Source organism: Lytechinus pictus, chromosome 6 (genome assembly GCF_037042905.1).
Source record: "Lytechinus pictus isolate F3 Inbred chromosome 6, Lp3.0, whole genome shotgun sequence".
Taxonomy (NCBI): domain Eukaryota; kingdom Metazoa; phylum Echinodermata; class Echinoidea; order Temnopleuroida; family Toxopneustidae; genus Lytechinus; species Lytechinus pictus.
Window position 1 is genome coordinate 28,001,713 of NC_087250.1, and position 23,863 is coordinate 28,025,575.

Here is a 23,863-nt window from a genome sequence, read left to right on the forward strand (position 1 = left end):
CCCCTCCCCAGGCCAGAAGTGACTTTAATCAAAACACACTTGGACTACTATAATGATTAACACACTGGCAACTGAGCTTGTATATTAATTTCATGAATATGTTTTATCTCTTTGCTTTTTGCTTTTAATTGCTTACTACAGTTATGATGACAAAGAAGTCTGGAATAAACAAGAAACCTCCGAACCACCATAACTGTGTCTGCTACAATGTGTGTTCTTGCAACCAGCTGATTGATTCATTTTATCAACTCTCAAATGGTAGGTCACATGTAAACTGTATTATTATTAATAATTCACCATGATCGTAATGCGGATGGGGGTGAAATCTGTACACATTAACCCAAGGATAATGCAAAATGAAAAAGGCAAACACAAATCTCTATCTTGACTGGACTTCTCAGCAATGAAGACACCCCCATTGATGGGGGGGGGGGGGGGAGGGGGTGGTTGTTGTGCTCATCCAAGGTGTACTGTATGAAATTGTGTATTTTGCTTTCATTGATTTAATTTATTGCATATTTTAATTTCCATGATTCATTTATTTGAAGAAAAACAATCAGTTTTCACACTTTTTGTCTCACCTGCATAGCAGAGTGAGACTATAGGCGCCGCTTTTCCGACGGCGACGGCGGCGGCGGCGTCAACACCAAATCTTAACCTGAGGTTAAGTTTTTGAAATGACAGCATAACTTAGAAAGTATATGGACCTAGTTCATGAAACTTGGCCATAAGGTTAATCAAGTATTACTGAACATCCTGCCTGAGTTTCATGTCACATGACCAAGGTCAAAGGTCATTTAGGGTCAATGAACTTAGACCATGTTGGGGGAATCAACATCAAAATCTTAACCTAAGGTTAAGTTTTTGAAATGTCATCATAACTTAGAAAATATATGGACCTAGTTCATGAAACTTATACAAAAGGTTAATCAAGTATCACTGAACATCCTGCATGAGTTTCACATCACATGACCAAGGTCAAAGGTCATTTAGGGTCAATGAACTTTGGCCGAATCGGGGGTATCTGTTGAATTACCATCATAACTTTGAAAGTTTATGGATCTGATTCATGAAACTTGGACATAATAGTAATCAAGTATTACTGAACATCCTGTGCAAGTTTCAGGTCACATGATCAAGGTCAAAGGTCATTTAGGGTCAATGAACTTTGGCCAAATTGGGGTATTTGTTGAATTACAGCCATAAATTTGAAAGTGTGTTGGTCTAGTTCATAAAACTTGGACATAATAGTAATCAAGTATCACTGAACATCCTGTGCGAGTTTCAGGTCACATGATCAAGGTCAAAGGTCATGTAAGGTCAAAGAACTTTGGCCACGTTGGGGGTATTTGTTGAATTGCCATCATATCTCTATAAGTGTATTGGTCTAGTTCATAAAACGTGGAAATAAGAGTAACCAAGTATCACTGAACATCTTGTGCGAGTTATAGTAGTTTTCAAAATCAGCACTGCTGCTATATTGAATCGCGTGATGCAGGTGAGACGGCCAGAGGCATTCCACTTGTTTAGATTAAATCATGGCAAATTGCCAATTACTATGGTCTCAGGAGTAAGCCACTATCCCTCTATCATATCATCTTGTCGGTGCAAACAATGCCCTTACCAGCAGGCATAGGGGCATTTCTGCACTGATGGGGTGCACAAAAATGTTTTGCTAAGGGCGTTCTTGCACTTAAAGGACAAAATTTGAACTAACCCAAGCTATGTATAGTTATGGGCTTGCATTATTTCCCATATTATTATTTTTTTATGAACAGGTTGATTATCAGAACTGAATTCAGAGCTGCTCCTGTCTGTAGTAACATCATTATAAGAGTGGACTTCAGAATGAGGGCGTTGCTTGTTTAAAAACTTCACTCCATGGAGCTCTTCAAATTTATCTCAAATCAGACTGCTTCTGGAAACCAGATTTGTTCCTTCAAGCAGAGACGATTGTGGCTTTCCTGACTGGACTTCTATGGATTCTTTATGCCAACCTTAATGACTGTGGTCTTCTGCATGAGACACATCAATTTCAAACAAGACATTCTGTGGTGAAACACTTGATGAAGATGATATGAAATTTTTATTTCATATAACTGAATCTCAGAAGTAATTCCTCAGGAGTAAGAAACAATGAAAATTAAAAATAAAAGGTCCATCAATAATGAATGTCTTGAGCAGTGTTCTTTTTGTGCACAGAACAATGGATCTTTTCATTTCCAAGCAGGGATGTAGTCAATGCTGACTTCGAGACAACATTTTGCTGGCCTTGGTCCGAGTCACTGTACAGAATCTATGGATAGTTCTCTCAAGCTGCCTCATGACTCAGAAGAATCAGCCTCGACCTCATCCCTGTATGCAAGTGTGATATATATCTACCATGCAATCTCATGATTAAAGAGAGAGAAACAAGAGAGCTTCAGATTTTGAAGTGTAGCAATCTCCTGAAATGTATGTTTTATTTGAAAATCAAACTAAAATAACTTAATTGGGCATGTTATTCATTATGATATGTATGAATGAAAGCATTGAAGCAATTTGGTGCTCTTGCAAAATAAATTCTGAGTTGTATTTACTGCAAACCCTCAGAAATATTGATAAGCATTTGCCAGTGCATGAAGTGTTTTAATGAAGAGTGGCTTTTTTGTGCCTATGGAGATTTATTATTTCTTCAATATTTTTCATACAAATTATTTCAGAAATCACAATTTGAATATTCCTTGACCTCTGATAACAAGAGCAGAATATTTTTGGTGATTGACACACTTTAAAATGATATTAGGAGAGAATGTAGTGAAATTGTGTGATAATAATGGCATAATTGCTGAAGAGGCCTATAAAGATTTAAAATAACATTATTTCAAGTTTTTCTTGAAAAAAACCCATGGAATAATGAAAATGGCATAATTTACACAAGTTTTCAAAACAAAATACAAAAAAAAAAATTTTTGCAGAATTTTTAGTACACAAGCCTATGGACAATCAATTGAACGTAAATCGAACGCAAATTTTGCGTGTCCTCCAAAATCTCACATAAGTTACGTTCGATTTGCAATCAATCGCAAAGCTTGCGCTTGATCTACGTTCAATTGATCAAACGCAACTTCTTCTTGCAACAGGATTGAACGTAACTTGCGTTCAATTGCAGATTTGCGTTTAATCGGAGGACTTACGCTCAATTTTGGGAGTTGCGTTCGATTTGCGTTCAATCGCAAGTTTCTTGCAACACCCCATTAGCCTATAATAAACGAGAGCGACTTTTGTTAGGAATAGAGTTATGGAGTGCTCAGCTCGTGAAGCTCACGAATTACTCATTAAAATATTGACGAATTGCCTACGTGTGTCCCCTACTAAAACATGTTACAAAACATAATTTTTGTCTCGCCTACATAGCAGAACGAGACAGTATTTGACGCCTCTTTTTGACGATGGGGACGGCGTCAACACTGAAATCTTAACCAAAGTTAAGTGTTTGAAATGTCATAGTTCATGAAAATTGGAAACAAGGGTAATAAAGTATAGCGGAATATCCTGACTACGTTTATTTAATGTAACATGACCAAGTTCAAATGGAATTTAGAGTTAATGCAGGTCTGGGTCAATGAACTTAGAAAATATTGGGAGAATCAACATCGAAATCTTACCAAAATTAATTTTTTGAAATGTCGACATAGATTAAATAGTTATTGGATCTACTAGTAATTCATTAAATTTAGACCAAAAAAAAACCAATCAAATATCCACGTGTTATACGTTACGCGTTTCATTGTTATACATCGTTAGGATCATCAATGACACAGGAGAGCCTCATCTTTCGAGGATTGAAAGTGGCGAAATCCTTGACAACTTTGTCAATGTCGACTTCAAGGTATCTACGTAGCAACATCATTGCCAGCCCAATCAGTCTCACCTCTGTCATCGCCGATCTCATTCCCGTTTTTTATCTCTTCATGGCGCTGACAGAACGTTCTGCCTCAGCGCTGGTCACTGGAAAAAAATTGTCATAATATGAAGTATTGTGCATACATTAGGGAATCTCGCTTTATCGCATGCTCGCAGGGCATCGATAGCTGACATGGGTCGTTCGTCTTCTCTTCTTTGGGACCAGTACATCTAAAATGAAAATGAAAAGTTTAATTATTTAGAATATAAAGTCATATATCGTTGATTAACTACAAAGCAAAGTTGTTCAGATGCAATAATTTTGCAATACACTTCATCAACGAAAAAAGAAAGATGGCAATTTGGTAGGCAAAATTTAGCAGTAATACTTTTTTTTATCTAAAAAAAAAAAATCGAATTTTCTCTCATTCTCTGTAATCGTTGCATGGATACAAATATTTTCCATCACATGGGATTTACCAGAGTCCTGATGATATCATATTTATTCCTTGATTGAAAACGAAATATATATTTTGCTGCTGTTTCAGGGTATCTCACCGGTGACACAAGGCTTGAAACGAGTTTTGCGGAAGTTGCTAATATTGCTCAATAACATGATTTTTGATAAACAGAATAGTGATTACATGTATTTTATTGTATCTGTCACGTCGCGGGTATTCTGGGTGAAACAGAGAAGATCGTCCAAGAGACAAGTCACGACTACGTTACTGTTGTTCAGATACTGGGCTAACAGTTTCTGCCACTATTATGATGTTTCATGTTATACAAACCTGTCAAAGCTCGAGCTCTTGAGGAAGATTTGCGGGATATGGGATGTCGTCGTGGAAGAATTCAAATGCCTCTACAGAAGGGAGAGTTTTGGCAGCTACGGACGGAAATATCTGGAATCAATTGAGGGCCTCTGCTTCAGTACACTGAATCTAAAATGAACAACTTAATTGATGATGAATTGGACAAGCTGATGCATACCATCACAAGCCAGACATGATACAATACGTAACATAATTATTTTGGTAGTACTTTGATCTAATTTAATTTACATTAAATCATATTATATTTTATTTTTAATTTTCCATTTCTCTATGTGGGATCCATACCCCTTTTGCTTATCCCTTTAAGTAGTTGGTGAATTTTCAATGTTTTAAACTAAATCAAATGAAATAGACGTGCTAATTATTTTTAATCACTCATTTACACTATTTTTGTAGGCCTACCTCAATGCAAACTCTGCGAGCAGATGGTCCAGGATTGGCACTGTGATTGTAACTCGATAGTATGCACTGATGATGTCTTCTCCCTCACTAATGTCAGGATTCGCGCAGAGAATCTGCTGGCCGCAGGTCCTTGGGCGAGATGGAGAAACATTCACCTGCTCTGCTACTTGGCAAGCACCATTGTACATGTCCAAATACTTCTCGTCCAGTTCTTCTGATCTTATCTGCAAAAAGAAAATTATTATTTTTTTAAATACAACATCATGTACCGATCAGTCTATTTTTTGTCAAATTGAGAAAATTTCAATTATAGTTGAATAAAATAAAAGAGAGGGGATAGTAATAGCTGATAAGACAAGTAGTACATGGGTTCGAATCCCACCCATGGTGTAATTTCCTTCAGCAAGAAATGTATCCACATTGTGCTGCACTCAACCCAGGTGAGGTGAATGGGTACCCGGCAGGATTGATTCCTTGAATGCATGAGCGCCGAAAGGCAGCTCGAGCTAAAGCCGTGGTAAAAATAACAACAACGCACCTCGGAATAGAATATTCTAGATAGATGGCGATGGTATATAAATGCCTATTATTATTGTTCAAATTTTTAATTCATTTAACTTTTTTACACTTTTATCTCAACGTGAATAGATCTTTAATACAATCTTCAACTCTGCCATGTACTGTAAGAGAAAAGATGAAATAGCAACAACTTTACTCTTCTTCGTATACCTTCTGAAGCTTCTTCTGCACCAGAGTCACATGCTCGAAGTCGCGAATGATGTCAACTTGACGTCCTTGCAGTAAGGAGCTGATGCCTTTTAAATACCCGGTTATAGGAGACGCAATGGATAGCGCCACCAGATATTCAAATTTTTTGATAGCAGCAAGGAGGGTTGCTGCCTCAGCTGCAATATCCCTGTTGTCGTGTTGGGAAGACATTTGTGTTAGTGTGTCGACGATCTGCAACGAGAAAGTGAAGCGAAAATGCGATGGCTGATAATTAACGTCATAAATGATCGTTTAATTTAGACATCTCCAGCGTTTCTCCTCACCAATGTTTGTCCTTTATCTGTGCGCTCTAAACGAATCCGCCATCATAATTATCATTATTATTAGTAGTAGTAGTAGCAGCAGCCGCAGTATATAAGTAGTTAGAATTTTAAACTTAATTATAAAGTCGTCTACCTACACTTCCCCAGCATTACTTGACCGAAATACAAAAGAAAAAAAACCTAACTATTACGGGTAAAGGAGACATATCGCAGTAATGAGGGGGCGGGGCAGTTTCGGCAGTGAGGCTTGGGCCCGGGGGCCACTTACATTGACGAGTGGATACCATGCGCGACCAAAAAAAAAAAAACACGTAAAAAAGGTGTATTTTTGAAGATATGGCATGTTACGTACGTAACGTGATAAGGGTGTAAAAAACACAAAAATATTGAAAAAAGGGTATCTATTTCGCTCGGAAAAATATACGTGTTTAGGGTCAAATATGCGGGAATGATGAAACAAAATCAAAATGTTTTATAAAGGATGTCCTTTTTGCCCAACACTACGTGTTTAGAGTCCGATTTGCGCGAGGTGTGCAAGGTGGGGCCGTACTAAACCAAAATAATGGTGTGTAAAGGTAAAACCGACGACCGACGGACCCGTGACATAACAATATAATATCGCTGTACTTGTTAAGGGGTTCATTTCAGGGAATACTTGCCATGAGTATCGTTTTATTTCCAATACTTGTTAAGTGTTGCATTTTCAGAATATGGAAAATACATCGCTGCACTTGCTTAGGGGCTCAATTCTGGGAATACTTGCCAAAACTATTTGTTTCCAATACTTGTTAAGGGTAGGGTTTCACACGCCAATACTTGTTAAGGGGTGCATTTTCAGATTATGGAAAATACGTGTTTAGGGGGCTTTTCAAGACCCCGTGGTCGCGCATGGTATCCACTCGTGAATGGAAGTGGCTTGGGTGAATGTGTTTGTCAAGGAAAAAGTTATAAACATCAATATTTGCAAATTAATCTTTTTTGCTAAAGTCAACCTGCTCTTAATGAGTACACCCACTTTCAACCATTTAGCCATGTCCAGTTTTGAGCACCTTTTTAAAATACGTAGTGGTAGATCTCAACCGGGAACTTTGGCAGGAGTCATAATATTTTCACTCGCTTTAAAGACACTTTTACCCATCGTGTTAATGTGGGATATGTTTCAGGATATGAAAAATGTTTCCTTTTGATTTTTTTTCCTAAGATAATTCCTTTTGGATAGCGATAGCAATGTATTAAAAAAAATATCACCTACCTTCGGAAAGAGCGCCAGGAAAACTTCATAGGCGTCATGCCTTTCGACCCAACGAGTGTGACAAACTTCTATTAATTTGTTATCACATTTTCGTCGGCCTGATTCATACCAATAAACAACGCAAACAACCCTTTGTTGTTAGCAAAGTTAAAAACTAGAATCAGATATTCCAAAGCGTGTGTAAGATTAAAACCAATCTCCCACATTAGATGTATTCAATTAAAAATGTATTCAATTTAAAAAATGCAATATAAAAAATGTACGTCATATTATATAAACTAGCCGATACACCCGCGTATGTGACAAGTTCGATGGTAAAATAAACATTGAGATGTTTTCTATCATGACGTGTATATAATTATAAAGAGTGTTGAATTGGAAACATGCACTAAATGTAAATATTGGCGTTATTGTGTTTATGTTAATCATCAACCATAATCTTGGAATACAATGGATCTTTAGCTTGTATATAGATTTAGTTGTATGTGAAATAATATGAAGAGTTTATGGAGTTTTGAAACTTTTGGAAACCTACTTAAAGTAGATCTAATTTAGTTGATTTGGGATTGTGGGGGCCAAACTTAAAAATAACATTACCTGCCGTTGATACGGCGTGCTAAGCATTTTTCTTAAGTGTTTTAGATCTACTTGACGCCCCCCGTAGGGATAGTAAGTAAGTTTGCTTGTAAAAGAAATATGCACAAGTCGGTGACTGGCCGTTTTCTTTGGGGACTTCTCATTTAACAGTATTTTACCTATAGACCAATTGAGAGTTCTCTCATTAACTGGTTCACATGCAAAGTACAACATTAATGAAGTTAACTTTCTGCCGGTTCATCAGTTTCTACACGGGGCGCGGAACGGTTTTCAAAGTGGAGGGGGGACGGGTGGGGGGGGGGGGGCTGCTGACCATGCAAAAAATGACATTCATAAAATTATGGTAATTTTTACGTTTTTGCACACGGCTTTGACAAAAGTAGAGAGGGCCTGAAGCCCCCAAACCCCCGCTTCCTCGGCCCCTGTTCTATCCATGGAATTACCCGACTAGCTGACTACAAACTTCATGATTTTGCAGTGTACAAAGAAAACGTCGAATCCAATATCGTTTGGAAAATGACACCAAAAGCCGTTATAGCAATAACTTACTTGAATCTGTGAAATTATTAAGTCCAAGCTGTTTTTATGCATGTTTCTTTATTATGTATGTAATGGTAATGGTAATTATACATCAATATAAATGTTTTGACCTTGTGGGAAAATAACGGCTCTTTTTTTTGAGGTGGGGGAGGGGGGTGGAATTCGGTTGGTAAGCAAAATCCACAGAGTGACACACGAAATATTGACGTGCACACAAAATGTTTGGTAAATTTCAAATATCATAGAGTCTATGTCAACTATTGTATGAGAAGGCCCCAAAGCAGGGAAGGAAATACACTGGAACTCAGATCTAAGGCTGATTTTTTAGCTCCCCATATGAACTAAATAAATAGATCTAGCCCCCAAATGACAAAATAGCCGTCAGAAAATTATCCTCATAACTAAGGTCGAAATACATTCATGACTATGGTGGTCAACTGGTCATGAGCTTTGAGCCATAATTCAAAGGAAACAAATATTTAATTTGGCATAACTGAACATTTTTTTGCCGTGAAATGTTTTTTTCCAACGATTCATCGAATAGGTAGGGAATCAAGTATGTTTCATGCAACTTTTTCTCGACCGTGCGTCATTCATATTCTCCGAAGAGGGTCTCATGATTATGAAAAAAAGAAGAAATGGATGTTTCAGTTATGAACTTTGATTTCCGAATAGATAGCAGTAAAAGCCAGAAAATAGTAAAATTGCTCGTGCAAACGAAAATTTGGTAACATTTCCATTGTTCTTACTCAGTCATGCATTCTTTGTGACCATTGATATGGTCTTTAAATGACAGAAACCAATCATATATTTCGATATATACATCACATGAAGAAAAATTACGATTATGGCAGCAAAAACTTTCACCGAATCACGGTTTGTTTTTTTCTGGGGATTCACTATATTCTAACTTCTCAATGAGACATCAAATTATCAATCGATGAATGCTCATGTTTCATCATGTGTTCATACCTCTCAAATTTGGGCGGATGTCTTGTCTTGCTTTAGCCTCTCCGTTTTTCTGTTTCGATTTTCGCAACCTGAAGATTTTTTGCTGGCCATGGTATTTGAGAACTTTGTAGTTGGGCGTCGTCGCCTGGACGTCATGAGTTGTAGACTGGCGAGTTTGAATTCGCGCCTTGCCCGCTTTCCAGACCATAATGCGCATGCTCGTAGCTTCCAGAACTTCGAGAATTTCTTGGAAGTCTCTTCGGGACGGAATGAATGAATGCGGAAATAATAACACGAAAAGTCTTAAGGCCTGAAAAAGTTCTTGTAATGTGATCGAGGTGGTCTGAAGATACGGTTATCATGAATTTCCACTTTCCAAATAACTATGGAGCGCAAGTTATCTCGACCTACAACTAGCTACACGGCGGGTCATTGCTTGCTTGCTATTGGTGTTGAACGTGACGATGTTAACATGTGCTTTGTAACCTACAGTACATGTATGCAATTATAGGTATATGGCTGAATAAGAATGCAACTTGTATAATAGTTGCATTCTTTTTAGGCCATACCCATACACAATTTCAGCACCCCCCCAGTTCTAGCATCAATTTGGCGCCCCCCTCGTTCGAACATCAATTTGGCGCCCCAAGTTCGAATAGCAATTTGGCGCCCCCTAGTTCGAACATTCTATCAGCCCCCCCCCCCCCATGTCGAACATAAATTTGGAACCCTACGTCGAACATCAATTCGGCGCACCCCCCTACGTCGAACATCTATTTGGCCTCCCTAGGTCAAACATCAATTTGGTGCCCCCAGTTGGAACATCAAATTGGCGCCCCTAGTTCGAATATCAATTCGGCGCCCTAGGCCTACATGTAGTTCGAATATCATTTCGCCCCCTAGTTTTAGTATCAATTTGGCGCCCCCTAGTTCGAACATCAATTCGGCGCCCCCTAGTTTGTGTATCAATTTGGCGCCCCCTAGATCGAACATCGATTCGGCCCTCCCCCCAAGTTCGAGTATCAATTTGTCGCCCCCATTTCGAACATCATTTTAACATCCCTTCGAACATCATTTCGGCGCCCTCCTAGTTCGAATATCAATTCGCCCCCCACCCCCTAGCTCGAGTATCAAATTAGCGCCCCCTAGTTCCAACACCAATTTGGCGCCCCCGAGTTCAACATCAATTTAGCGCCCTTACGTCGAACACCAATTCTGAGCCCCCTAGTTCGAGTAGCAATTTGGCGCCCCCCTAGTTCGAACATCGATTGCCCCCCCCCCCTAGTTCGAGTATCAATCTGGCGCCCCCAGTCCGAACATCATTTTAACATCCCTTCAAACATCATTTCCGCACTATCATAGTTCGAATATCACTTCGGCGCCCCTACATGTAGGTTCAATATCAAGTAAGCGCCCCTAGTTCGAATATCATGTCGCCCCCCTAGCTCGAGTATCAATTTGGCGCCCCCTAGTTCCAACATCAATTTGGCACCCCCTAGTTCAGCATCAATTTGGCGCCCCTACGTCGAACATCAATTATGACCCACCTGTTACACCCACAAATGTAATAATCGCCCACAAATGTAATAACGCCCACAAATGTAATAACACTTTACCCACAAATGTAATAACGCCCACAAATGTAATAACACTTTACCCACAAATGTAATAATTTTGATCGCCCACAAATGTAATAATGACTTTACCCACAAATGTAATAAATTTGAAGGGATTTTTGGCGAATCCGTTCTAAACTGAAATCCTATAGTAATACGTTCATATAGCACAAAAGTGCAAAGTCCTTTTTTCCAGACCCGGTTAATAAAGAAAGTATAATATAATCCAAAGTCTTTTCTTCCAGACCCGGTTGTTTCAATAATTATAATATAAGTTCAAAGTCTTTTTTCCAGACCAAGTTGTTAAAAAAATTATAATATAAGTCCAAAGTCTTTTTTTCCAGACCCGGTTGTTTCAAAAATTATAATATAAGTTCAAAGTTTTTTTTCCAGACCTGGTTGTTAAAAAAATTATAATATAAGTCCAAAGTCTTTTTTCCAGACCCGGTTGTTTCAAAAATTATAATATAAGTCCAAAGTCTTTTTCCAGACCCGGTTGTTTCAAAAATTATAATATAAGTTCAAAGTCTTTTTTCCAGACCCGGTTGTTTCAAAAACTATACTGTAAGTTCAAAGTTTAAAGTTTCGCTTAATTTGTATTTTTTCAGAGAACTCGTTGTGGGGTACAGACAACACTCTAAACCCAAGCATTTTAACTGGGCTTAATTTTGAAATTTGGTCTTATTTTTTTTTTCTTTCAATATTTCTTTATTTTTTAAATAACCGGGTTTAGACGAAAGACTAAGCATAATACTCGTGTTATTCCACAGGAATAAGAATATGACAAAGTCTTGTGTTTTTAAGACTGTTTGAATTAATTTTTAAATGACTGGGTCTGGAATAAAGACAACGCTCTAAACATGTGCTTTTCTACATGGTCTTAATTTGGAGGATTGTTGGTTCTTAGATTCGTTGTTGGGGTTGGGTTTTATTGCTTTTTTATTCTTGAAATAACTGTGTCTGGAGGAAAATCTACAATCGATCTTCATGTTATTCCACAGTAATTAGATTATTGGGTATTCGTTTGAGAATATTTGTAAAAACTATCTTTTTTTTCAAATAATAACCAAGTCTGGAGAAAGGATGTTTGCTTTACCCATGCGTTATTACAATGTTTTGTAGGGGTCTTAGTATTATTTAAAAAAAAATGGCCTGGGTGCGGAGTAAATACATATTTTTACACCCAGTAAGGGTGTAACTTTTGAAGATTGGTCTTAGATTTGAACTGTTGAAGTTTTTTTAATTCATTTTTTTTAAATAACCGGGTCTGGAGAAAAGAGTACGTTTTAAAACTCGTGTTATTCCAGAAAAATTAGAATATAATATAGTCTTACGTTAGAAGATTTTTTTGGGGGTAATTTTTTTTAATGATTAGGTCTGGAATAAAGACAATGCTCTAAACCTCTTTTTAAAACAGGTTCTTAGGTTGAAGGATTGTTTGGTCTTAGATTTGGAACTTTCTTATTATTACTGTTAGCGTTATTTTGAAAAAAAAAATAACTGGGTCTGGCTGAAAGACTATGCTATATGTCCATGTTAACTGGGCGTTGTGGCGTGCGCCTGTAATCCAAGCTATGCGGGGAAGTTACAAATTGATGCAGAGGTTCGAGCCCTGGTCACGTCTTTCGGATGGTGACGTTTAAGGTCGGTCCCAGACGTAAATAATCATATCTGATTGATACACGTCTGACAAAACTCAAATACACACACACACACACACGTTATCCAGCATTAATAAGATTATGGGGTCTTTAGACTGTTTGTGTTGTTGTTGTATTGTTATTTATAATTTTCGAATAACAGGGTTTGGAGAAAAGACTAAGCTCGATTTTTATTTTTATTCCACTGGAATATCATTATGGTATCTCAGTTTGGACTTATATTATAATTTTTGAAATAACTGGGTCTGGAAAAAAGACTTTGGACTTATGTTGTAATGTTTGAAACAACCGGTCTGGAAAAAGACTTTGGACTTATATTATAATTTTTGAAACAACCGGGTCTTGAAAAAAGACTTAATTTAGACTTATGTCACAAATATTTAATCAACCAGGTCTGGAAAAAAGACTTTGCACTTTTGTGCTATATGAACACATTACTAAAAGGATTTAGTTTTTAGTTTTAAGTAACCGGGTGTGAAGAAAGACTACGCTTGATTCTCAATTTACTCTTAGCGCATATATTCACAATACGCACCATGTAAGTTCAAACAAGAACAAAGACATTAATTCCATCAGTTTTAATTAACTGGGTCTGGAGAAAAGACGAAGCTCGATTCTCATTTTCATTCCACTGGAATATCATTATCGTATCCTAGTTTGGATTTATTTTATATTTTCAATAACCGTGTCTGGAAAAAAAAGACTTTGGACTTATATTATAATTTTTGAAATAACCGGGTCTGGAAAAAAGAACTTAAATTATATTATAATTTTTGAATTAATCGGGTCTGGAAAAAAGACTTTGCACTTTTGTGCTATATGAACGCATTACTATAGGATTTTAGTTTAGAACGGATTCGCCAAAAATCCCTTCAAATTTATTACATTTGTGGGTAAAGTCATTATTACATTTGTGGGCGATCAAAAATTATTACATTTGTGGGTAGAGTGTTATTACATTTGTGGGCGTTATTACATTTGTGGGTGCAACACCCCCCCCCTAGTTCGAGTATCAATTTGGCGCCCCCCTTTGTTCGAACATCGATTGCCCCCTAGTTCGAGTATCAATCTGGTGCTCCCAGTCCGAACATCAGTTTAACATCCCTTCGAACATCATTTTGGCACTCTCATAGTTCGAATATCAATTTGGCGCCCCTAGTTCGAATATCATTTCGGCCCACCTCCCCCCCCCCCCTCCCTAGCTCGAGTATCAATTTGGTGCCCCCTAGTTCCAACATCAATTTGGCGCCCCCTAGTTCAACATCAATTTGGCGCCCTTACGTCGAACATCAATTCGCCCCCCCCCCGTTCGAACATAATTTCGACATTCCTTCGAACATCATTTTTTTTCATCCTCCTCTTCTTTTTTTTTTCTCGCCTTCCCCCTCTTTCCCATTTTCTTCACCCTTTCCCTTTCTTTTTCTTCTCTTCTTTCTTCCCTCTTCCCCTCTCTCCTTTTCCCCTCTTCCTCTCTCTTTTCCCCCTCTTCCTCTTTTTTCTTCCCCCTCCACCTTCCATTTTCTTCTCTTCCTTCCCCCTCTTTCTTTTTCTTTTCCCTCTTCTCCCCTTCTTTCCCCTCTTCTTTCTTCTTTTCTTTCCCCTCTCTTTTCTTATTTCCTCCCTCTTCTTCTCTCTCCTTTTTCTCCTTTTCCCCTCTTCCCCTCTTTTTTCTCTCCCCTCTCCCTCCCCTCCATTTTCTTATTTTCGATTTTTTCTCCTTTTCTTTCCTCTTTTTCCTCTCTCTCTCTTTCTTCTCTTCCTTTCCCTCTTCCCCTCTCTCTCTTTTGTTCTCCTTTTCCTTTCTCTCTCTTTCTTTCCCCTTTTCCTTCACTCCCTTCCCCCTCTTCCCATTTATTCTTTTCTTTCCCCCATTCCTCTCTCTTTTTTCTCCTCTTCTTCCTTCCCCCTCTTCCTCTCTCTTTCCCACTCTTCTTTTTCCCTTTCTCTACTCTTCTTTCCTCCTTCTTCCATTCTTTTTTTTTCTCCTTTTCCTTTCCCCCTCTCTCCTTTCCTCTTTTCTTTTCCCCTTTTCCTCTCTCTTTTTTCTTCCCGTCTTCCTTTCTTCTTTTTCTTTTTTCTTTTCCATCTTCCCCTCTTTTTTCTCTTTCTTTCCCTCTCTTCCTTTTTTTAGCCGAAGGGGGAGGGGGCGAGAGGGATCCGCGCATGTGTATGATTAGTCTAGTTCTAGACGATATTAAACGAATTTATTTGCACCGATATATACGTTCTATTCCGTGCGTACGCCCAGCCGAGTGTGCGCGCAAAACCGAGAACCTGTACTCCGAGGCGGAGTACAGGTTCTCGGTTTTGCGCGCACACTCGGCTGGCCGGGCGTACGCACGGAATAGAACGTATATATCGGTGCAAATAAATTCGTTTAATATCGTCTAGAACTAGACTAGTGTATGATACCAGCATGGATCCCATGAAGCTTATCCATTTTTTAGATCAAAATGACAAAGGTCAAGGTCACAGTGACATGTTTTCATATTACCCTTCTGCAGTCCTTGTAAACGCGATAACTCCAGGCTGCGTTTATGCGACCTCAAGCCAGAATCATGATTTGAATCATGATTTGAATCATGATTCAAAACACAAACATGAATCACAATATCACAGAATCAGCGTTTAGACGACCTTCATTCCAATGCTGTTTCTCCTCAGATTTGGGCCAATCCAGTGCGCATCATTAGTGCGCAGTTTGACAGAGGAAGTTTTTCGCACGTGTTTCGGCTCTCGAAAATTATTTTGCTTCCATCAGAATTCAGTCTATACCTCATTTTGTTTACTTCTATCATAAAGGGTCCATATGCTTCTATTCATCTTGTTAGTTTATCCAAAATGGTGTTCGGAAGTGAATTTCAGCGTAGATCCAATTTGATATTGATACTGTATACTCAACAACAACTGAGATCATTGTCTGTCCAGTTAATTCATTTACTAGAACTTGAAGTTGAAGACATGACCAAAAAATGAAAAGTAGTGGACGATGCGATGACCAACACAGAACTTGAACATGACAAGAAATGAATTCAGGCTCATATATGGATCCCAGGAATTCTATCGATTTTGAGGTCAGAAGGTCAAAGGTGAACTCGCCATCTTCCACTTTTCTCGCTTGAATAATAGCATGTACTGTACCCTTTAGACACACTACACTCCACCTTATGGAGGATTGTAGGAAACAGTAGATGAAGAAGCAAAGAAGAAGAAGAAGTGGACGATGAAGAAGAGAATTTTAAGAAGAAGAATAAAAAAAAACTACAATGATGAAGAAGAAGTTTAAAGAAGAAGAGGAAGAGGGAGACGATGATGAAGACGGAGAAAAAGAATAAAAAAAATCAAGCAGAAATAACATTAACCTTACCTTGGAGTCCGTTGAACACAATGAAGAGATACCAAAGAGCGGTAATCCCAGATAAAGGAATAATGAATGCAGTGATCCATGTAAACCCCATCAAAGTTGATACCTAGGTATCAAATAGGTAATACAAATTCATACTCCATAGACAGATCTACATATTCCAGCTTAATTTATCCTCTGATCAGCTCAGAGTCGTATCAATAGAGACTTAATTGGAGTCTATGAAGTGATTAATGTTTTATAATTGATCCAAGCAGGAGGAAAAAAAGTTTCCTGCTTTAGAACTAAATTTCAAAGAATGTTATTATTTTGCACGTTGTGAGAAATTCTTAATTTCACTTGATTTTTTTTCCATGTAAATATGTACACAGCCACGGGGGGGGGGGGGGGGGGTGCGTGGAGAGGGGGGGGGGTGGCACCTCCATTGACGAGTGGATACCATGCGCGACCATGTGGTCTCAAAAAGCACCCTAAAAACGTATTTCCTTATTCTGAAAATTCACCCCTCAACAAGTATTGGCGTGTGAAACCCTACCCTTACAAAGTATTGGAAACAAAACGGTACCCTTGGCAAGTATTCCCTGAATTGACACCCTATACAAGTACAGTGATATTTTATATGTTATATCACGGACGTCGGTCACTGGTTTTATCTTTACTTACATTGGGTTCATTATACGACCCCACCTCGCGCAAATCGGACTCTAAACACGTAATGTTTGGGCAAAAAGTACATCCTTTTTAAAACTTTTAGTCTTAAATTTTATACCCCCTCAAATTTGACCCTAAACACGTAATGCTTTCCTAACGAAATAGATACCCTTTTTTTCTTTATTTTAGCGTTTTTGACACCCATATTACGTTACGTACGTAACGTGCCTATCTTGAAAAAAACATTCATTTTACGTGTTTTTTGGCCGCGCATGGTATCCACTCGTCAATGTAAGTGCCCCCCCCCCCGCCGGGGTAGACAGTCGTGTGGACATACATGTGGTATTCGGTATGATATGTTAAACCGATTTTACATGTACTTCAATTACATGGGTGACTTGAACAGCCAAATGTAAACAATCAGGTATGTCTTTCCTTTGACATTCCCTATCTATTTTCAAATATTCTTGGGCAGAAATGGAGACGCCTGTGAGTTTCTAACTGAGTTTTTTTGTAAAGTGTACAAAAGTTATCAGGGCCTGATTAAGCATGCCAAGATATACGTTATGCGTACCTTGATATAAATCTTCAGTAGGTTAAATCTCTCCTGGAAGCTTGGTCGCATGTTTTTCCTCCCGACTTTCCTAGCATTCTGATGTCCCTTCCAGATACCAAGGGCGGTGTGAAAGAAGAAGATCAAATTAATTGCCAGAAGTATTGCCATTGGGATACCGAATGCCATGAACCTCATGAAATCATCACCAATCCAACAAAGACCACCATATGAATAATCCAGTACTTCCGAATGGGTGATAGCGTCAATGCAGAGACAAGGGATGACCACACAAAATGACACACCCGGGATGTACACTAGGTACCTAATGAGTGACTTTAGACTCGTCTGCGCAAAGTTGAAGCTCCTGTTGTAACCAAACGTGTGGTGTAAATCGAAGGCAAGGGAATTGGTAGTGGCGAATACAGCTAACCAGCAAAAATGGGTAGTTGCAGAGACAATCTTACAGAGGATAGGAAAGGGGTACGCATATGAACCAACAACTGTCAAAATTTGAGCAAGGAACAGGAACACACAAAGGAACATCATGAGTTTGTTATTGGTCAATTTCCGAAGAGATGGAAACATGATGTGTGTGGAGAGGGTCACTACCAAGGAAATGAGGGAGACAGTCACGCAAACAGTACTTAGAATGCTCTGAGAGTCAGAGTACTGGAGAAACTCCACGGAAGAGTTGATATTTATAACACCGCTGTTCTCTGATGAAAATGAACACACTTGAATGCTTCCAGTTTTACTTATCCCAAATTCAGATTCATTGAATTGCATGCCAGACACCAAATGGACCAGGATTGTTTGATTCTCAATATGAAGCTGACGGAATTCCGAAGCATTCATTGTGATAATTGGACAAGAAAGAGTCACTGATACTGGATCGGTAGCATTTTCAATGCGGTCAACACAAAACTGGACTACTTCTCTTATAGAAACCGTCGCATTGACATGCGAACGTTGCAACTGCGCCGTTCTTCTCACTTCAACAGATTTATATTTCTGTGCTGCATGATGTCCTCTGAATATCAGATGAGTTTTTTTATTCAAGGTGACCTCGGAGACATCTTGGCCGTATTTCACATCCATCCATCCAAATTGACAAGGTATATCTTCATCACTGCAATACAGCTGGAACTGCAATACCGACGCTCCACATAAATGACCTCTTGAGGAAGTATTAATTATTTTAACCAAGGTGGAATATGACATATCGACTTGCACCTCAACCGTCAGCTTTGGATTCACATCCTGTGCGATACACTGATCCACATCAGGGTAAACACGGACTAAAGAAACGTCATCCAAGGATATCCCAAGGAATTCTGTGAGGCACTTCATCAAACCTTGATTTTCTTGAAATAATGCACATTCTCTGATTGAATTGTTCAAGCCACCAAATTCAATTCCAACACGATTTCCATTACACCCGACAGCCCAGGTACACTCACCGTCAAGAAGAGACAAGCTGTTCCTGCACGAAAGAGAACGACATATCCCCGACAGGATGTCAAAGACAGCTCCTTCTTCGCATTCCACTGTTTTCTGCTGGACAAAATTCTCATCAACTTTGAAATGAATACCGTCATTACCTTTAAAATCTACCAAGAGTGAGATTGGGAACCCTATAGGTGTCGTCCCCTCCCCGCGGATATAATGGAAACAAGAAGTGAACTCTGAATAGTGACGATCTGGAAGATTACACTTGAGACAGTATTCATTGAAAAAATATGGCATTTTCCGGGAAAGTGTCAACGGTGCCCGCAACCCTAAACCCACACAAGCATCAGCAATCGCATCATCTGCAAAATTTTCTGGACAACTTCTGACTTCGTTGAAGCATTCTCGATATGCAGGGGTACGCCTGAACGTAGATTTATCATCGAATGTATAAGTGCACACCCCTCTCCTGATTCTATCCAGCATTTCATCAGTATCTGAAGGTGGAACAGAGCCATCACTGCAGTTGAAAAGAACAGGCCAAGATGTGAGGTTGGCAGATTGAAAACCATGGCAGATGGCACAATAGACATTTCTGAAAGTCACCCTGCGCTCAAGAGACACTGGCACAATTGTCAGTAGGTCATCAGTGAAAGAAGCAGTGTCTTCACACCTTGGCTTGGTATCTGAACTATTCCACTTTGATGGGCAACGGGTGACAAACCAATAACTCGCAGTTTTTGCCTTAACGCATGAAACCATGTTGGGGCGAACCGAATCAGGCACTTCCATGGTTTCCATGTTTTGATGATCAACATAGCCAGACATTCCGAAACCAAATCCAAATCCAAAGCCGAACCCTCCAGTGTCCTTGTTTTGGCACAGTGATTGGTAGTCCCAGCAACAATCTTCAAAATGCTCGCATGCGTTGTCGCAGCTGCAGGTGGAGAACCCGGCGACATAATTACAACCAAGATTCGAACATGAATGGTATTCGCTACAGATTCCGATCGTCATGTTTGTATTGTTGGCTTGAATGTATTCCATAGCACCTGATAACCACCTTTCAACTGAAAAAAAAAAACAACATGACAAATCTGATTAAATATTGAGTTGCAGGTCAACATAGCATAATTTCCTAAAGAACATATATATCTTTGCCGGGTTCAACTGGTAATGTCTAACAATCCATTCATTACTCTTTTCAATGTGGACATAAAATTCATTTCAATAAAATCCGGTAGATATTCTAGTCATGAAAAAAATAAACAGAATATAAAGTTTAAATTGGAATATGTGCTGTGGTTCTGGTTGTACACTTCACCTTATAATAACAAACGCATTTGCTACATAGAAACCTAAAAGGGATTTTTCTTAAAGTTAAAACAAAGTGCAAGTGGCAGATACGTTAGAGTTTAAAGAAAAAATGTGAGAAATAATAAGAGCATTATGAAAATTTAAATATGAAAAAAAAAAACATTGTGTTTAGATTAACCGTTTTCCATATTTCATATTGATCATGCTGGTAGTGTCATTGCAATACAAACGCTAAGAAATAAAGGTTCAAAATTGAACCCCTAGAGGTTAATGCAATAGCAGCACCCCAAGGCTTCAACAATTTAACCCCTAGTTGGGGTTCAAAAATCGAATCCCTAATTGGGGTTTAAAATCTAAACATGTTTTCCCACCATCTGGGCTCAAAAACTGCGCCACGCGTGGTGCAATCATAAAGTACTCAGGGTTCATTTCAACATCCCTACGGTTCAAATTTGAACCCTTAAAGGTTTATTTTTGCAACTTTCAGGGTGCATTTTCCACCATATTAAACCAAAGAGTTCTTTTTGCGACAGCCACCGTAAATAACAAGACTGTCGATACTTCTTCACTTGCTGTTTCTCTATCGATTTTTGGGTGTTTCTTACCTTAGTTAGGGGTCGAACCCGTTTCGATGTATCTGCAGATAAGATTATTCCTGCTTTGTCAGCCAGTAGTGCTGATACCAGAAGAGGTTTCATAGCGATTTTGAGCCAATACTTTAAATAGTCTAGGCTTTCCCACCCTTACTGATTAATAAAACCGATGTCTATGGACAATTTACGCAAAATTTGACAGAATAAAACTATATTTTGGTATGTATTTTCACTCTCCCATCATCTATGTTCCACATTAGAGCGAGATATATTATTTTGAACCTTCTCCATATTTTTATTTTCAATTTTGAGTGACTGTCGCAAAGAGACCCTTCCCCTTTCATTGTAAATTTGTAAAAAAAAAAATATATATATAGAAGTGCCGATTTGATGCCTTGCCTTCCTTGGCGTAATCGGTTGACCCACGCCTTCTAGCCGCGTTGACATTAGTCTGTGTACGGTTACCTTCTTTACAAAGACTTCTAACTTGCATGTTTCGTTTAAATGGATTTACACAGCACATTAATTAGTATTGATCATTTGATAATTTGGCTTTATTTTCTTTCTATAACCTTTGAATCAATTCACTTTCATAAAAGTTATGTCTGTAACATGTGAATATAATTATGATAATCACCTTTCTGTAGTTTTCTGTACAAGACTAATGAAGGTTCGTGATTTAACCTTACAAATTGAACCCCAGTCTATACAAGGTGAACCAGTATAGATATAATATTCAACCCTCGGGGCAAAATTGGACCTTAAACTGCACAGCCATGGAGTGTCTTTGGCCACGCACCAGGAAACACACGGACTGGTTTGATGAAAACTGTACTGAGATCAAGCACCTGCTAGAGAAAAAGCGTCGGGTCTATAAGTCTCATCTTAATGACCCAACGTAATTAGCTAATAAAGATACACTTAGGAGTGTGCTGAGCATCTTCAGGCAAAGTTGCGCCAAATGCAGGATTCCTGGTTGAGTAAGAGAGCGGATGAGATTGAGGGCTTTGCAGACAGGAATGACATGAAAAACTTGTATGATGGCCTGAAGGAAGTCTATGGTCCCTCTACCACAGGCTCATTGTCCCCCCTTCTCAGTGCTGATGGTTCTACTATAATCACAAACAAAGAGAAAATTATAGAAAGATGGGCAGAGCACTTCAACGGTGTACTGAACATGCCTTCAGTCGTAAAAAATGAGGCCATTGACAGGCTGCCTCAGGTCCCGGTCGATGAGACAATGGATGCCATACCAACCTTGGAGGACACTCGGAAAGCAATTCACTCATTACCTCATTACCTAGTGGCAAAGCTCCTGGTTTGGACTCCGTTCCAGCTGAAATCTACAAAGAAGGTGTTATGGTCCTGTCTAAGAAACTCCACCAGTTGTTTCAACAAATTTGGCAACATGAGACAGTGCCTCAGAACTTCAAAGATGCCTCCATCATACATCTATACAAACGCAAAGGAAATAGCCAAGCTTGTGACAATCATCGTGGAATATCCCTGTTGTCCATCGCAGGCAAGATCCTTGCTAGAGTCCTACTCAATCGCCTCATTGTACATCTTGAACAAGGCCTCCTTCCTGAAAGCCAGTGTGGCTTCCGAAAAGCACGTGGCACTGTTGACATGGTGTTTGCTCCTAGACAGTTACAAGAGAAGTGTCAAGAACAGAATGCTGACCTCTACTCCACCTACGTCGATCTTACCAAGGCTTTCGACACTGTTAGCAGAGAGGGTCTTTGGAAAGTCATGGCAAAGTATGGTTGCCCCAGAAAGTTCATCGCCATCGTACGACAGCTCCATGATCGCATGCTGGCAAGAGTTCAGGACAACGGTGAGACTTCTGACTCATTTCATGTCTCAAACGGAGTGAAACAAGGCTGTGTCCTTGCTCCCACCTTGTTCAGTCTCATGTTCCCAGTCATGCTGACTGATGCCTTCAGCAATACAAACATGGGCATTGGCATCAGGTACAGGACTGATGGCTCTGTCTTCAACCTTAGGAGGCTTAAAGCAAAAACCAAAGTCTCAACTGACACTATCAATGACTTCCTGTTTGCTGATGATTGTGCCCTCAATGCTTCCACAGAGGCTGACATGCAGCATAGTGTTGACAAGTTCTCTGAGGCCTGCAACAACTTCGGCCTTACAATCAGCACAAAGAAGACTGAAATATTACATCAACCAGATCCAGGAAAGCCTTACGTTGAACCCAACATCACAATATGCGGACAACGTCTAAATGTGGTGGACAAGTTCACATACCTCGGCAGCACACTCTCAAGAAACGTTGTCATTGACGATGAAGTTAATGCCAGACTTGCTAAGGCAAGCGCTGCCTTTGGCAGACTATACAAGAACATTTGAAACAGGAAAGGAATCTCAACGACAACCAAGATCAAGGTGTACAGGGCCATGGTTTTTACCACATTGCTGTACGGCTGTGAAACATGGACAGTATATCGGCGCCATGCCAGGAAGTTGAACCATTTCCACACCACCTGTCTGAGAAAATTTTTTGGCATCAAGTGGCAAGACAGGATACCAGACACTGAGGTCCTCACTCGTGCGAACCTGCCCAGCATTTACACTGTTCTGATGCAGTCTCAGTTCCGGTGGGCAGGACATGTAGCTCACATGCTGGACGAACGTCTTCCAAAGAAACTTCTGTTTGGCGAGCTCCAGGAAGGAATACTCTCTCATGGAGGCCCAAATAAGCGCTTTAAACACACACTAAAAGAATCACTTAAGTCTTTTAACATCAACCATGACACATGGGAACAGAAAGCCCAAGACAGAGGAGCATGGCGAGCAGCTGTACATAAGGGTGCTGAAGCATATGAGGCCAATAGGACCGTAGTGGCCGTAGCCCGCAGGCAGGCCAGGAAGGCAAGGACTGCCAACCCTGTAGCAGCCAATATTCCCTGTCCACACTGCCAGAGACTATTTAGGGCACAGATTTGCCTGACTGGCCATCTGCGGACCCATCAAGCTAATGATTAAACCCCAGGATGATTAGATGGTCCTCGTCGCATCGACGGACAAACAAGAAGAAGAATATTCAACCCTCGTCGAGATAGGGGTAAAAAAGGGCAAAATTGGACCTTAAACTGCACCTTTAATTCTTAGTGTGCAGAGTAA

The 23,863-nt window shown here is 39.4% G+C and overlaps 1 protein-coding gene across 1 annotated transcript; it reads right to left on the bottom strand.

Moving 5' to 3' along the window:
* Positions 1 to 4,004: 4,004 nt before the first annotated feature.
* Positions 4,005 to 19,864, bottom strand: LOC135154375 (uncharacterized). Its single transcript, XM_064100516.1, has 4 exons — positions 17,379 to 19,864; positions 5,850 to 6,080; positions 5,121 to 5,344; positions 4,005 to 4,116 (listed from the first exon to the last, which is right to left on the bottom strand). Exons 1-4 carry the CDS (start codon positions 19,854 to 19,856, stop codon positions 4,005 to 4,007), a joined length of 3,045 nt encoding a protein of 1,014 aa, XP_063956586.1. The 5' UTR covers positions 19,857 to 19,864.
* Positions 19,865 to 23,863: the final 3,999 nt, after the last annotated feature.